An 11,792-nucleotide genomic window follows, 5' to 3' on the forward strand; every position below is an offset into this window, starting at 1 on the left:
ATTGATATTAAATGAAGATGTACTTTTGGGTTCAATGGCAAAGAAGATGAAGGAGAAATTTGATAAGTATTGGGGTGATCCAGAAAAAATAAACAAAATGATTTTCATTTCATGTGTTTTGGATCCTCGGTACAAGTTTGATTTTGTTAGTTTTGCACTTGCGAAGATGTTCGAAGAGAAAGGGCCAATTATCGCAAAGGCAGTGCATACATACATGACTTTATTGTTTGATGAGTATGTAAAGTCTCATTCAAAAGATAAAGGTTGTCGTCCTTCTTCATGTTTATCTAACTCTTCATTGGACACAATAGAAACTTCAACTGGATCTTTTGGTTCTTTCTTTGAAGAACTAAAAAGACATAAAGCTGGGATTGGAGGTTCAGATTCTAAATCAGAATTGGTAAAATATCTTACAGAAGAAGTTGAAAATGAAATAGCAGACGGTAATATATTGCTTTGGTGGTAAGTAAACTCAACTAGATTCCCCATTCTTGCTGAGATGGTTCGGGATGTGTTATCTATTCCTATTTCAAGTATTGCATCTGAATGTACATTTAGCATTGGAGGGCGTATTCTTGATTCATTTAGGAGTTCATTGACTCCTAAATTGGTGGAAGTTCTAGTGTGCCTTCAAGATTGGCTTCGAAGTGAGCCATTACCTGTAAGTGTTGAGGAAGATTTAGATGTTCTCGAGCAACTAGAACAAGGTAGCAATATTTTAATTTGTTTGATTGTATATTATTTTTATAAATAGTTTATTTAATATTTTTGTTGTTTGACTTGTTAATATATATTCTCATAGATTTTGCCAATCTTGGAAACGAACCCTGCGATGATGATGTGTACAATCTTAGATAGTTGTAAGTTAAAACTTTGGTAAGTTAATTATTCAACTTATATAACACATAGTATGATTACAAATATTACTTGACTTAATATATTTTCTTTTTATGTTTAATAGGTGTAACCATGCCTCGACTTTGTGGTCTCAAAGCTATCTCACATGTTTGGAGTCACTATGAAAGGATTGAAGAAGGTGATGATGGATGGTGGAAAGTAAGATGTAGTTATTGTCATCTTGTTTTATGTATTATGTTTGGACTTTGGACTTGTTAATCCTAAGGTTGCTACTACTTTGCATTGTTATTAATGTGTTTGAAGCCTATAAGGATTGAGTAGTTGTTGTGTTGTTTACTTGAATTTGAACTATTAGTATTATGTTTGGACTTTGGACTTGTTAATCTAAAGGTTGCTCCTACTTTGTATTGTTATTAATGTGTTTGAACTATTACTTTGAAGTTTGGATTGTTTGTAGTATTGAATTATTACTTGAAGTGTTGAACTATTAGTTGAAGTGTCGTTTCTATGTTGCAGAGAATCTGTTTTATAACTATTACTTTGTATTGTTATTCTGTTTTATGTTGCACAGAATTAATGCTTATAGCTTATCGTTGGCCTGTTAGTTGAAACCAACAGATAACATGTTCTGCAAGCATTTTCTGGGCTGTGGGATTTCCTTAAGTTGTCAGCTGCTTCATCTGTAATGTTGTGTTTGGAGATGTGGTACTTTCAGATTTTGGTTTTAGTTGCTGGTTTGCTACCAAATCCTAAAGTGGCATTGGATTCTCTAGTTGTTTGGTGAGTGGGATATCTTGTTGTAAATTAGTTACCTCTGCATTGTGTTCCATTTGGGTTAATGTGTAGTTGATGATCATAGTACGTACCCACTGCCATGTGTGTTTATATATGATTTCTCATGTGTGTAGGATATACACATAGTACGTACCCACTGCCATCTTTATCAAAATACTGAAATGCAGTAAATAATTTTTCGTCTCTTTCCATCAATTGCTTGACTTAGCCTCTGTGAGCTTTGGCAAAGGCCATGGTAATATATATCATAATATCAGCACTCTTAATTTTAGTTTTACCTTATCGGATAAACCGATAATCGAACCGATAATGATCAATAGCCGATTAACCGATAACCGATAACCAATATTTTATCGGTTTGCTTATCGGTTTATCATATTTATAAAACGATAACCGATAGGCAAAACCGATAATATTCATAACCGAACCGAACCGACCGATGACCATCCCTACCATCAGTTGAGGATTAGGGCATCCGATTTCCCTAAGACAGCTTTTCGGACTCGATATGGGCATTATGAGTTTTTGGTGATGTTATTTGGCTGACAAATACCCCGACAGTATTTATGGATTTGAGGAACCGGGTGATAAGGCCCTATCTGGTTTCCTTTATGATTGTGTTTATTAATAATATCTTGATCTACTCCCGCAGCCGAGCGGAGCGTGAGCAGCATCTTCGGCTTGTACTTCAAACTCTGAGAGACAACCAGTTATATGCTAAGTTTTCAAAATGCGAGTTTTGGTTGAGCTCTGTCGCTTTCTTGGGGCACGTTGTATCAACAGAGGGCATTCAGGTGGATCCTAAGAAGATTGAGGCAGTTCAGAACTAGCCTAGGCCCACTTCAGCCACAGAGATCAGGAGCTTCTTGGGTTTGGCGGGTTATTACCATCAGTTTGTGGAGGGGTTCTCATATATAGCAGCCCGTTGACCAGGTTTACCCATAAGAGTGCCCCGTTCAGATGGTCGGACGAGTGTGAGGCGAGCTTTCAGAAACTCAAGACTGCTTTGGCTACGGCGCCAGTGTTGTTGTTGCCCATAGGTTCAAGATATTATACGGTATATTGTGATGCATCTCGTATTGGACTTATTGCGGTATTGATGCAAGATGGAAAGGTAATTGCATATGCTTCACAGCAGTTGAAGGTTCACAAGAAGAATTACCTTGTTCATGAATTAGAGCTGACAGCCATTGTTCATGCGTTGAAGATTTGGAGGCACTATCTTTATGGCGTATCGTGTGAGGTATTCACGGATCATTGGATCTTGCTGTATTTGTTCAAATAAAAGAAACTCAATTTGAGACAGAGAAGGTGGTTGGAGCTATTGAAAAACTATGATATCACCATCTTATATCATCCCATGAAGGCCAACGTGGTGGTCGATGCTTTGAGTAGGAAGTCAGTGAGTATTGACAGCCTTGCGTACATTCCAGTTGGCGAGATACCGCTTGCATTAGATGTTCAGGAATTGGCCAATCAGTTCATGAGGTTGGATGTTTCTGAGCCCAGTCATGTTCTAGCTTGTACAGTCGTTCGGTCTTCATTGTTTGAGTGCATTAGGGAGCGGCAGTATGATGATCCTCATTTGCTTGTCTTTAGGGACACGGTGCAGCACGGTGATGCCAACCAGGTTACTGTTGGAGATGATGGAGTTTTGAGGATGTAGGGTTGTGTTTATGTGCCTAATGTATATGGACTTTGTGAGTTGATTCTTGAGGAGGATCACAGTTCTCGGTATTTTATTCATTCGGGTGCCGCCAAGATATATTAGAACCTGCAACAGCATTATTGGTGGAGGAGGATAAAGAAAGATATAGTTGCATATGTAGCTCGGTGTCTAAATTGTCAGCAGGTAAAGTATGAGCATCAGAGACCTAGTGGTTTGCTTCAGAAGTTAGAGATTCCTGAGTGGAAGTGGGAGCATATCACTATTGATTTCGTTTTTGGACTCCCACGGACTCAGAAGAAGTTCGATGCAGTTTGGGTCATTGTGGATAGGCTGATCAAGTCAGTGCATTTCATTCCTGCGTCAATTACCTATTTTTCAGAGCGGTTGGCAGAGATTTACATCTGCGAGATCGTCTGTCTTCACGGTGTGCCCGTGTTTTTTCATTTCTGATCGAGCTACGTAGCTCAACTCGCACTTCTAGAGGGCAGTACAGCGTGAGTTGGGCATGCAGGTTGAGTTGAGCACATCATTTCATCCTCAGATGGACGGACAGTCCGAGCGCACTATTCAAATATTGGAGGATATGCTCTGCACTTGTGTTATAGACTTTGGAGGTTCTTGGGATTAGTTCTTACCACTTGCGGAGTTTGCCTACAACAACAACTACCAATCGAGCATTGAGATGGCTCCCTATGAGGCATTATATGAGAGGCAGTGCCGATCGCCGGTCGGATGGTTCGAGCCGGGGGAGGCTCGGTTGTTGGGTACAAATTTGGTACAGGATGCTTTAGATAAGGTCAAGATTATCCAGGATCAACTTTGCACGGCTCAGTCCAGGCAGAAGAGTTATACCGACCGTAGAGTTCGTGATGTTGCATTCATCGTCGGAGAGAGAGTATTGCTCCAGGTATCACCCATAAAGGGTGTGATGAGGTTTGGAAAGAAGGGCAAGTTGAGCCTTAGGTATATCAAGCCTTTTGAGATTCTTCAGAGAGTGGGTGAGGTGGTTTACAAGCTTGCATTGCCACTTAGCTTATCAATAATTCATCCAGTATTCCATGTATCCGTGCTCCAGAAGTATCACGACGATCCATTCCACGTGTTAAATTTTAGTTTTATCCAGTTGGACAAGGATTTGACTTATGAGGAGGAGCCAGTGGTTATTCTAGCCGGCAGGTTCGTCAGTTGAGGTCGCAGAGTTATCCTTTAGTTCAAGTGCAGTGGAGAGGTAAGCCCGTCAAGGCATCTATGTGGGAGTCCGAGTCAGACATGCGGAGTAGATATCCCCACCTTTTTCCCAGTCCAGGTACTTTTCTATGTCTGTTCGAGGACGACCAGCTATTTTAGAGGTAGAGAATGTAATTACCCGATAGTTCATCTTATGTTTTAAAACCTAATTCCATATTTCAAAGCCTTAAATACCTTATTTTAGTCCTCCTTGATTTGCGTGCATAGTCGGGGCATATCTTCGAAAAGTTTTATGTTAAAAACTGAGAAAATATGAAATTTTTACCTTAAAATTCATTTGAGTTGACTTCGATCAGTGTTTTGAGCAAACAGACCCGGATTCTTATTTTAACGGTACCGGTGGGTCCGTATCGTGATTTGAGTCTTGGGCGTATGCTTGAAATCGAATTCGTAAGTCCTTAGCCGGAGTTATCGGACTTTGTTGAAATTTGAAAGTTAAAGGCTTAATGATTTGGAAATGTTTGACCAATGGTTGCCTTATGGATATCGGGTCCGTATTTTGGTTCCGGAATTCGATATAGGTCCAATACTATATTTATGACTTGCCTGTCGAATTCGGTAAGAAACATAGTTAGTTTGACGTGATTCGGACGTCCAGTTGTGAAAATAGAAGTTTCAAAGTTTTCTTAAAAATTTCATTTGGTTTGGTTTTCAATTCGTAGTTCTAGGTATCTTTTGGCAATTTGATCGCGCGAACAAATTCGTATGATATTTGTAGACTTGTGTGCATATTTGGTTTAGAGTCCCAAGGGCTCGGGTGAGTTTCGGATAGGTTACGGAGTGATAATTGGACTTCGAAATGTTTCTGGAGCTTATGTTCTGGTTCAGGCCTCAGCTGTCGCATTTGCGAGATCTGGCATCGCATTTGCAACCTCTGATGGGTTCACATTTGCGAGCTACTCATCGCATTTGCGAAGAGTATCTGGGCCACCTTATGTTCGCATTTGCGAAATATACTTCGTATTTGCGACAGAAGGGGGCAGTGATCGCAAATGCGATCAAGTGGTCGCATTTGCGAAGGGTTAGTGTTCGTATTTGCAAACAATTCATCACAAATGCGATGAAAGTAGAGATGTGAAATCTTCGCATTTGCGAGCCCAGGTCGCAAATGCGACATCTGCAACTGATCAAATGGGACTTAGACGAGATTTTTGCTCATTCTTCAAATTTTCAAAACAAGAAAACCCTAGAGGCGATTTTTCAAAGAACTTTTCTTTCCCAAATCATTGGTAAGTGATTCTAAACTAGTTTCTTTCAATCTTTCACTACATTTCCTTAGATTTCAACCAAAAATCTTGTGTTTTCATGGTGAAAATTTGGGGTTTTGGGTAGAATTTGCGATTTTTGTAAAATAGGGATTTAGACCTCAAATTGAGGTCGGATTCCAAAATAAATTACATAACCGTCTCGGGGGTGAATGGGTAATCGGGTTTTGGTCCGAATTTCGGGTTTGGACCAAGCAGGCCCAGAAGTTGACTTTTTTTTACTTTTTCAATAATGACCTAAATTGAATTCTTCGCAATCGTGGGTAGTTTCTAAGGCTTAATATGAATCGTTTGGTTGGTAATTTTCTAGATTCTATTGATTTGGAGGCTTGTTCGAAAGGCAAAGCCGTGGTTGAGCTTTGAGTTTGGTCTTTGGAGTAAGATAAGTGTCGTGGTTAACCTTGGCTTGAGGGATTAGGACTTATTTGTCTATATGCTATGTGTTTAGATATTGGGTACAATGTATATGTGAGGTGACGAGTACTTATGCGTTGTTGTTGGGTTATAACATGCTTATAGGACTTGTTCTTTGTAATTATTGCTTTCCTTGATCATATTATCCATGTTTGGACTAGTTAATTGTTAAATTGATCGTTTTTATCATGATTATGAGCTTTGGTGATAATTGAGTATTGATTCCGAGTTGAGATTGGTATTGTGGAACTGTTGTTGAAGTAAGGCTTATACTTGTTGTTCCTATCTCTCTATTATTACTTGTTCATTGTTATGTGGTAAGGGAGAGTATTAATGCACGAAGGGTGATGTTGTGCCATGTTATGTGAGTTAATGCACGAAGGGTGATGTTGTGTCATTTCTATTGATTTATACAGTGAGTGAGTGTAAAATCACGAAGTGTGATGTTGTGCATTATCATCGTTTCATTGTGAGGTTGAGTAATAAAAGCACGAAGGGTGATGTCGTGCAATCTTTCTTCCTTGTGCTTAATTGTTTTTACTGGTTAAATACATATTGACTGTTTTGGTTATCATTCCGTTGTATCTCTCGTATCTTGTATCCCCTTTTGCATGTCCCCCCTCCCGATATTACCTGTATAGCTTTTATTTGTCGTTATCTTGTACATATACTATTAATTGTATAGGTTTATTATGTAAGTGTCTTGCCATAGCCTCGTTACTACTTCGTCGAGGTTAGGCTCGATACTTACGAGTATATGGGGTCGGTTGTATTCATACTATACTTTGCACTTCTTGTGCAGATTTTGGTGTCGGCCTTAGCTGTTCGTGAGTTGGAGTAGTTTGGATTTTCTTGTTTGGAGACTCGAGGTAGGTCTGCTGGCGTCCACATACCTTGGAGTCCCTTCCCAGTTTCTTTATTTTACTATTTCCTTTCTTTGAGAAGAATTGTATTTTCTTTCAGACTTTGTTTGTAGTAAATCTTAGAAGCTCGTAAATCGTGACTCTAGATCCGAATTGTATCAGATATTATGGGTTTTATGTTATTCCATAATTGAGTTTTAGTTTCTGTTTAGCCTAATTGTTTCTGTTATTGAAATTGGCTAAAGTTGGCTTTAAGATTCCTCTAACGTTGGCTTGCCTAGCAAGTGAAATGTTAGGTGCCATCACGGTCCTGAAGAAGGGAATTTCGGGTCGTGACAGTTGTCCACAAAGAAGTGTTCGTTAAGATACCATCACATTAAATACTTTTAAACTATAATACGTAATTATCTAACTAATATGACAAAATTGATCATTTGTGTAAGTTTTGATGTTGTCCTTTTATTTTAAATTCATGTATTATGCTAATGTAATAATATCTTTCGACGTTTAGATGATTGCTGTATTATTATACATAAAATTTCTCTCATTAATTAAATTTTATTGTTCCTTCATATAAATAAATATTTAAATCATCACGTGTCATTATTAACCCGTAACGCATGTTCATAGATACTAGTTAACTATTATGTATTAGAAGTTAGAACTAAACTATAATTGAATTCAAAAGAAAAAGAATAAAGAAAAAATTAAAACAATTTGTTATTAAGTATATTATTACGTACATAAAGCAAGTACATTGTATTCAATGAACTAAAAAAGTTGAAGGTGGGACTCGAACCCAAATCATCCAACAAACAAGGGAATTTAAGCGCCCAACAAAACCTCTTCTTCCGGGTTTTGCCGAGACTAACGGGGTCCTTTGACCTCTCTATATGCAATGCAGGTCCGCCTCTGAATTTGGATCCCTGAATTTTAACTAAATATGTTAAATTTGAGCTCTAGAAATGCAAAACATTTTGATAAGAAATGCTTTAGCTCTCTTACTGAGCTTACTCAGTATAAACTTAAATTTAATCTGTACCAATAAACATTGGATACAAAACAACAACAACAACGATTCAGTATAATCTCACAAGTGGGGTCTGGGGAGGGTAATATGTACGCAGACCTTACCCCTACCCCGAAGGTTAGAGAGGCTGTTTCCAGGAGACCCTCGGCTAAAAAAAAACAATAGGAGATGATATATTAGTACCATAAAAATGCATAATAAAAATAACAACAATATATAAGAGATATGAAATACAGAATACGAAATACGAAATAGATGGCTGGTATAGTAAAACTAGAAGGTAAAGCCATGCATCAATAGACGACCAATGACATTCTTAGTGTAACTCCTAAGATAGTAACTTTTTGTATACTTATTTTTGTTTCTGTTCTGTTTTTCTTCTTTTTATTTAATGTTTGTGAAAGCAATTAAGAGTAGATGGTTGCCAGCTGATTTTATTGCTTTACTCGGAACAAGTTGGCAGCTATTTGCAAGCATAACTAAGGCCTAAACACTTGTCAAGTAGTGGAAGTTATCTCTATCTCTATCAAACAAATTTGCTTCAAGGTTTGAAAAGTTATCGGCACCTTTCTTTCTTTTTGTCTTTTTTCAATTTTTGAAATGGGGATTAACTCGTAAATAATAAGCAAAGAGAAGGTAACATCAGGTTACTTTCACTATTTGATTAATGGATATGAATATATGGCAGTGCAAAAAAAGAATGCAATAGAGTTTAACTTGGAAAATCATTTCCCAAATGCATTTCCATGACCTAATATTCAATAATTAAACCAAAAGCAAAGTCAAACGCCACTTCTTTTGGGGGGGGGGGGGGGGAATTAACTTTTCCAAATATCAAAACCACAACTCTTTAAGAATGAAATTTGTTTTTCGTAAATCCAATAAAACATTTTGCAGGAGCTCAACAACAACATAAAAGGTAAATTTTAGCGGCTCTAGGCTAAAAATTTTGTACTTTATCTATTGTATCTCTAAATTGGCTAAACTTGAAGATTTTACTTGTCAAAATAGAATATGAATCACAAATACTGAAAGATGAGCACAGAAAACTATGAATACAAAGCAAAAATACAACATATAAAAAGCACCAAATCCACTGGCCTAGCTTAGACAAAAAACACCAGCTGGCCTGTTTGGATCCTACCTATAAAAGCTTAAAGGAAAAAAAAGGACTAAAATAACAGGATTTTCCCAATAAATCTAAGGGCTAACCAGGCAATTACCAAAAACTCATTGCAATGGCTGTCCCCTAATCCTATCAACAAACATCTATAAACAAAAAATTACAAAGATTACATTATACCAGTTTCTAAATTTGACTAAATTATAGTAGAGAAGCCCAATCAATCTAATGAGATGGATACTTCTGCAACATGAATTTCTCCGAACACATGTCCCAAATAGAATCCTCATCTGCAAACTCCGTGAACGTCAAGTCAGAAATGGGCGATGACCCGCCCGATCCAAAACCCGAACAGGAACCCGACCCATCACTTTCTGACCCAACTTCTGCCGGCTTGCTTTCCTCTTTCTTGGAAGACACTTTCCGCTTCTTTTTAGTGTCAATGCTCTTCCCTTGAGCTAAGTCTTGACAAATGGCTTGTAGCTTAGCGTCTACTGAGGAGTGAAGTGGCTTGTACTCACCGAATTCGCCCCCAATTAACGAGCCGCTATGGCGGAGGTGAGGGAAATTCAGACGAGCAAAGTCGCCCCTGAGTTTATAGGCCGCCTTGTCATAAGCCAAGGCGGCCTCCTCAGCAGTGTCAAAGGTGCCAAGCCAAAGTCGGGTCCGGTTCTTGGGCAGTCGGATCTCTGCCACCCATTTTCCCCAGTGGCGTTGTCTAACACCACGGTAAAGCTTTGGGGGTTTGGGTGGCCAGCCCGATTGCTTCATCGAAACCGGCTTTGGGCTCAAAAGAGAAGCATGATGGTTATGCTGATGTGTCAAAGAATCTTGGAAAGTGGCAGCTGATGACATAATTTGTTGTTGGTGGTGGTTGTTTTGGAGGTAGATTTGGGCTTGGATCTGGTGAACCTGCGCTTGTGTTAATTGATCCAACCCAATTGAGCCCGGTTGCTCCATTTCGAAACCCAAAAATCCTTGTGAAAAAGTAGGGTTTATGGTTGTGGAAGTGGAGCAACCATCATAGCTCATATTGGGCTGAGATGTTAAAGAAAATGAATCATAGGGATATGAAGTAGAAGTAGAAGAAGTAGTGGTAGTAATAGGAAAAGATTGAGAATTTGTAGATGGAAAAGAGAAAGAAGAAAAAGGAGAAGGTGAAATAGAAGGATAATTAATAGGGGAAGCACTTTTGATAAAAGGTGCAAGTGCTTCCATCAGCTCACCACCACCCTGCAAAGAGTTTGATGAGTTAAGATCTAAAAGTGTACTAGTCCAAAAATCCGTTGTAGCTGCCATACCTAAAATTCACACAAATTTAATAAAAAAAGAATTAAAAGATCAACCTGTTTCTTATCAAATAAAAGAAAAGGTGATTGATTACCAAGAATAATAAACCAACAAATAGTGAAAATACAAAAAGATAAGTGGATACAAAGAGGTCTTCAAATAACAACCCCTTTTTTCCTGTGGTTACAAGAAATCAACCTTAGAAGGGACAACTAATAAGCCCTCTAAAGCTGAAAATATTAAAAACAAAGAATGAATAATGAACTCTACAAATTTACTGAAAATCTTGAATCTCGTTTCTGAAAACACCTAGCTTTTAAGAAAAAATCATTTAAGTTTGCATTTTCTCCAATTTTTTACAAATTCAAAAACCTCAAAAACACAAACTCATAAAACCTTCTTGAAAGACAGATTGCTTACAGAAAGGGATTAAAGAAACGGGATGATACAGAAGGGGGAAGAAAATAAAAACAAAGATTACCCTAACGAAAACTTAAGTTTTTTGAAGAATTTTTAATTTTGTGTGTAAGTGTGTGCAGAAGTGAGAAATAGATGCGTATGTATCTCTCTCTCTCAGCCTCACTCTTTTTTATTTTGTGGCCTTTATCTTCTCATATGTCTCCTTTTATAGCCTTTTCGCCCCTTGTTTTTACACCTTTAACCATCCTCGGTTGTCACGCTCTCCTTGTGCGTTTAATTCTTTTCTATCTACCGGTCTTTGATTTAGGAAGCATTCACCAAACTAGGACTTGAGCCAATAATATGATGACATCTGGAATGTCTAATGACACCTGCATTTGGTAGCTTACACCTGTCAGTTTTCGTTCAACTCTCTCTCTCGATGATTCTATTGAGCGTTTATTGACCGTTAATTCTATTCGTCTTTTCTTTTTCTTTTGTTTCGTTGTATTTCCCTGCCAAAATTTATGGCTTTGTTACAAAGCAAAGACAACTATAGAGAAACTGATATATTATTCCAATTCAAATTAATGTACATAATGAACTGAAATTTCTTCTATTTATAGAAGAAAGGAAGTTGTTGTGTAAGCTGCTACTATACCAGATATGGATAATCTTCTACTGAGAGCAATGTTTATTCATAACGGAGTACTGAAAAGATAAGCTTATTATATTCGGTATGGATAATCTTCTACCGGGGATAATGTTTATCCATAACTGGATACTGAAAGAATAAGCTTATTATACCCGGTATGGATAATCTTCTACTGGGGATAAT

At 37.9% G+C, this 11,792-nt stretch overlaps 2 protein-coding genes across 2 annotated transcripts; one reads left to right on the top strand and one right to left on the bottom strand.

Moving 5' to 3' along the window:
* The first annotated feature begins 2,752 nt into the window (after positions 1-2,752).
* LOC138879330 (uncharacterized) lies at positions 2,753-3,319 on the top strand. The gene is made up of 2 exons (XM_070158938.1): positions 2,753-2,896; positions 2,960-3,319. The coding sequence occupies exons 1-2, from the start codon at positions 2,753-2,755 to the stop codon at positions 3,317-3,319; spliced, it is 504 nt and encodes a 167-aa protein (XP_070015039.1).
* A 5,859-nt stretch (positions 3,320-9,178) lies between these two features.
* On the bottom strand, positions 9,179-11,158 carry LOC104243829 (ethylene-responsive transcription factor RAP2-4-like). The gene has a single exon (XM_009799092.2). The coding sequence runs from the start codon at positions 10,562-10,564 to the stop codon at positions 9,491-9,493; it is 1,074 nt and encodes a 357-aa protein (XP_009797394.1). The 5' UTR covers positions 10,565-11,158; the 3' UTR covers positions 9,179-9,490.
* Positions 11,159-11,792: the final 634 nt, after the last annotated feature.

Source organism: Nicotiana sylvestris, chromosome 10, assembly GCF_000393655.2.
Source record: "Nicotiana sylvestris chromosome 10, ASM39365v2, whole genome shotgun sequence".
Lineage (NCBI taxonomy): Eukaryota > Viridiplantae > Streptophyta > Magnoliopsida > Solanales > Solanaceae > Nicotiana > Nicotiana sylvestris.

Bases quoted from the DNA above. Each gene is read 5' to 3' on its own strand.
- LOC138879330 (XM_070158938.1), top strand. From the start codon at position 2,753: ATGCAAGATGGAAAGGTAATTGCATATGCTTCACAGCAGTTGAAGGTT. The intron at 2,897-2,959 runs GTATTCACGGAT...AATTTGAGACAG, and splicing joins TTTATGGCGTATCGTGTGAG to AGAAGGTGGTTGGAGCTATT.
- LOC104243829 (XM_009799092.2), bottom strand. From the start codon at position 10,564: ATGGCAGCTACAACGGATTTTTGGACTAGTACACTTTTAGATCTTAAC.